Source organism: Olea europaea, unplaced genomic scaffold (assembly GCF_002742605.1).
Source record: "Olea europaea var. sylvestris unplaced genomic scaffold, O_europaea_v1 scaffold21216, whole genome shotgun sequence".
In the NCBI taxonomy this organism is placed as follows: Eukaryota; Viridiplantae; Streptophyta; class Magnoliopsida; order Lamiales; family Oleaceae; genus Olea; species Olea europaea.
In genome coordinates, this window is record NW_019239174.1 from 1 (window position 1) to 1,861 (window position 1,861).

Consider the following 1,861-nt stretch of genomic DNA (forward strand, 5'->3'; position numbering starts at 1 on the left):
AATGAATACAATGATGATTTCTAATCATCCTTCTTCAAACCCTTCTGAAACTGGGGAAAATGGACCATTCATTCTATACGAACTTATTTCTTACCAACAGTCACGGACAAACCAGGAAAAGACTCGGAGAATTAGAAGGGATGTTACTATATTTGATTTGCATTTTGAATGCATATTTTAGGAAACATTATTAGGGTTTGTTTTATAATCTTTTATATTATTTTCTCACTTAGAATAGAGTCTTTTGAAATCCTATATTAAAGGAGTCATGTGCGATGTAATTCATTACCTTGATATATGAAATAAATCGATTCTCCTGCCCTCATTTCTCCCTTTCTATCCCTCCCCCCTGTCTATCTAATTCTCCTTCCCTTTCTCCCTTTCTTATCTGCTCTTTCTCTTGTTCGTTAACAAGTTATAAGCACCTGCATCACTATCAGTAGAATTATTTACACGCCATAACAAACTAAACCCAAGCAGAGTACTTGAGCAGCTTGACTAATGATCAAAGTATACATACTAAAGAAACATTAAAAAAGCAACTAATTTCAATATAAATCAGAATGCTGTCTTAATTTTGAAACCCACAAAAGAACTATCCTGGCAGTACAAATCAAGCATTACACACACTTTGGGGGCAATTTTAAACTCTCTTGAACACACAAGCCTTCCAACAAGTCTAAAAGACAGCGCTAAATTTGGAAGGGAAATTTTTTTGAAAAATAATTGTGAATGAGATATGCTAACCTTAAAGAAAACCTCCCTCTGACCACTTGTTATCCGATTTTCCATTATAACCGATAGCCTTGTGATCAGATGCACTTTGATGGTAATTATCAGATCCGTCATCTTTTGCATCATCCCATCCTGCCCAGCTATCTCCATCGTGGTGCATTGTTCCCTTAGACGATTCTTCTTTCTTGTCTTTACTATCCCAATCATCCCAGGAGCCAGAGCTGACAGAGTTAAATTGTCGACCAGATGACTGTTGCACTCCAGGAGAATGATTCCATCCTTTAGATTCCTCTCCAAACTCCTGAAAGTAACCGTTTCTTTCGCTCTCGTTCCGTTGCCAGCCATCATTCTTCCAGCCAGATCCATCTTTGGTGTATTCCTCAACCTTTTGTGAAGCTAGAGCCATTACCCCTTTCATGATTCCCCAAGTCTTTTGTCCGATTTCTGATGTCTTTGCAGTCACAACACTGACAGTCTCATTCACCTTGTGATCATACCCTCCCTCTCTAACCTGTAAAAAAGGAGGATAACCACACATACACATCACGCTGTACATTTAAGTAATTTTGGCAAAAAGGAAAACTTGATTTGAAATGTGTCATGCCTTATTAATCCACGAAATGCCAAAAACTTGAATCTTTTTTATGGAAATCACAGTAGAGATATTATATGGAATACTTTCCAAATAGGGCACTTACTATAGGAAACATAATTTAAGGTTTTATTTAATAGATTTTCTATTATTTAATTAAATGTTTCCTACCTAAATTTGATTAGTTTAAACCCAAATAAAGAAGGTTTTACATTGTAATACTTAAACATTGATATTGAAAAAATTGATATTTGGTCCCTCCAAATTTGCTCTCTCTCTCTCTCAATCTTGGTCTTGTTCAATTGTGTTCCACAACACTTTTGCCTTTTTGAAAATCGTGCAATAGGCAAACAATTGGACTAGTACGATGCAGCCAGCAACAAATCTTTAAGAGAACCATCTGACAGTATCTACAAGTGCAACAGTTATGTCCTAAAAATTTTATTGCATACTTCCTAATATTCCAAAATTTACCCATTTTCCTGAGAAGTAGATAAAATGTTTTTCATTTCATGAGCACCCCGGGTCTATCCC

General features: G+C 36.0%; 1 protein-coding gene across 1 annotated transcript; it reads right to left on the minus strand.

The window, feature by feature from the left end:
* Positions 1 to 526: 526 nt before the first annotated feature.
* LOC111380298 (probable ADP-ribosylation factor GTPase-activating protein AGD6) lies at positions 527 to 1,848 on the minus strand. Its single transcript, XM_023003824.1, has one exon. It carries the CDS (start codon positions 1,289 to 1,291, stop codon positions 749 to 751), a length of 543 nt encoding a protein of 180 aa, XP_022859592.1. The 5' UTR covers positions 1,292 to 1,848; the 3' UTR covers positions 527 to 748.
* Positions 1,849 to 1,861: the final 13 nt, after the last annotated feature.

Coding starts and splice junctions, on each gene's coding strand:
- LOC111380298 (XM_023003824.1), bottom strand. CDS start 1,291: ATGTACAGCGTGATGTGTATGTGTGGTTATCCTCCTTTTTTACAGGTT.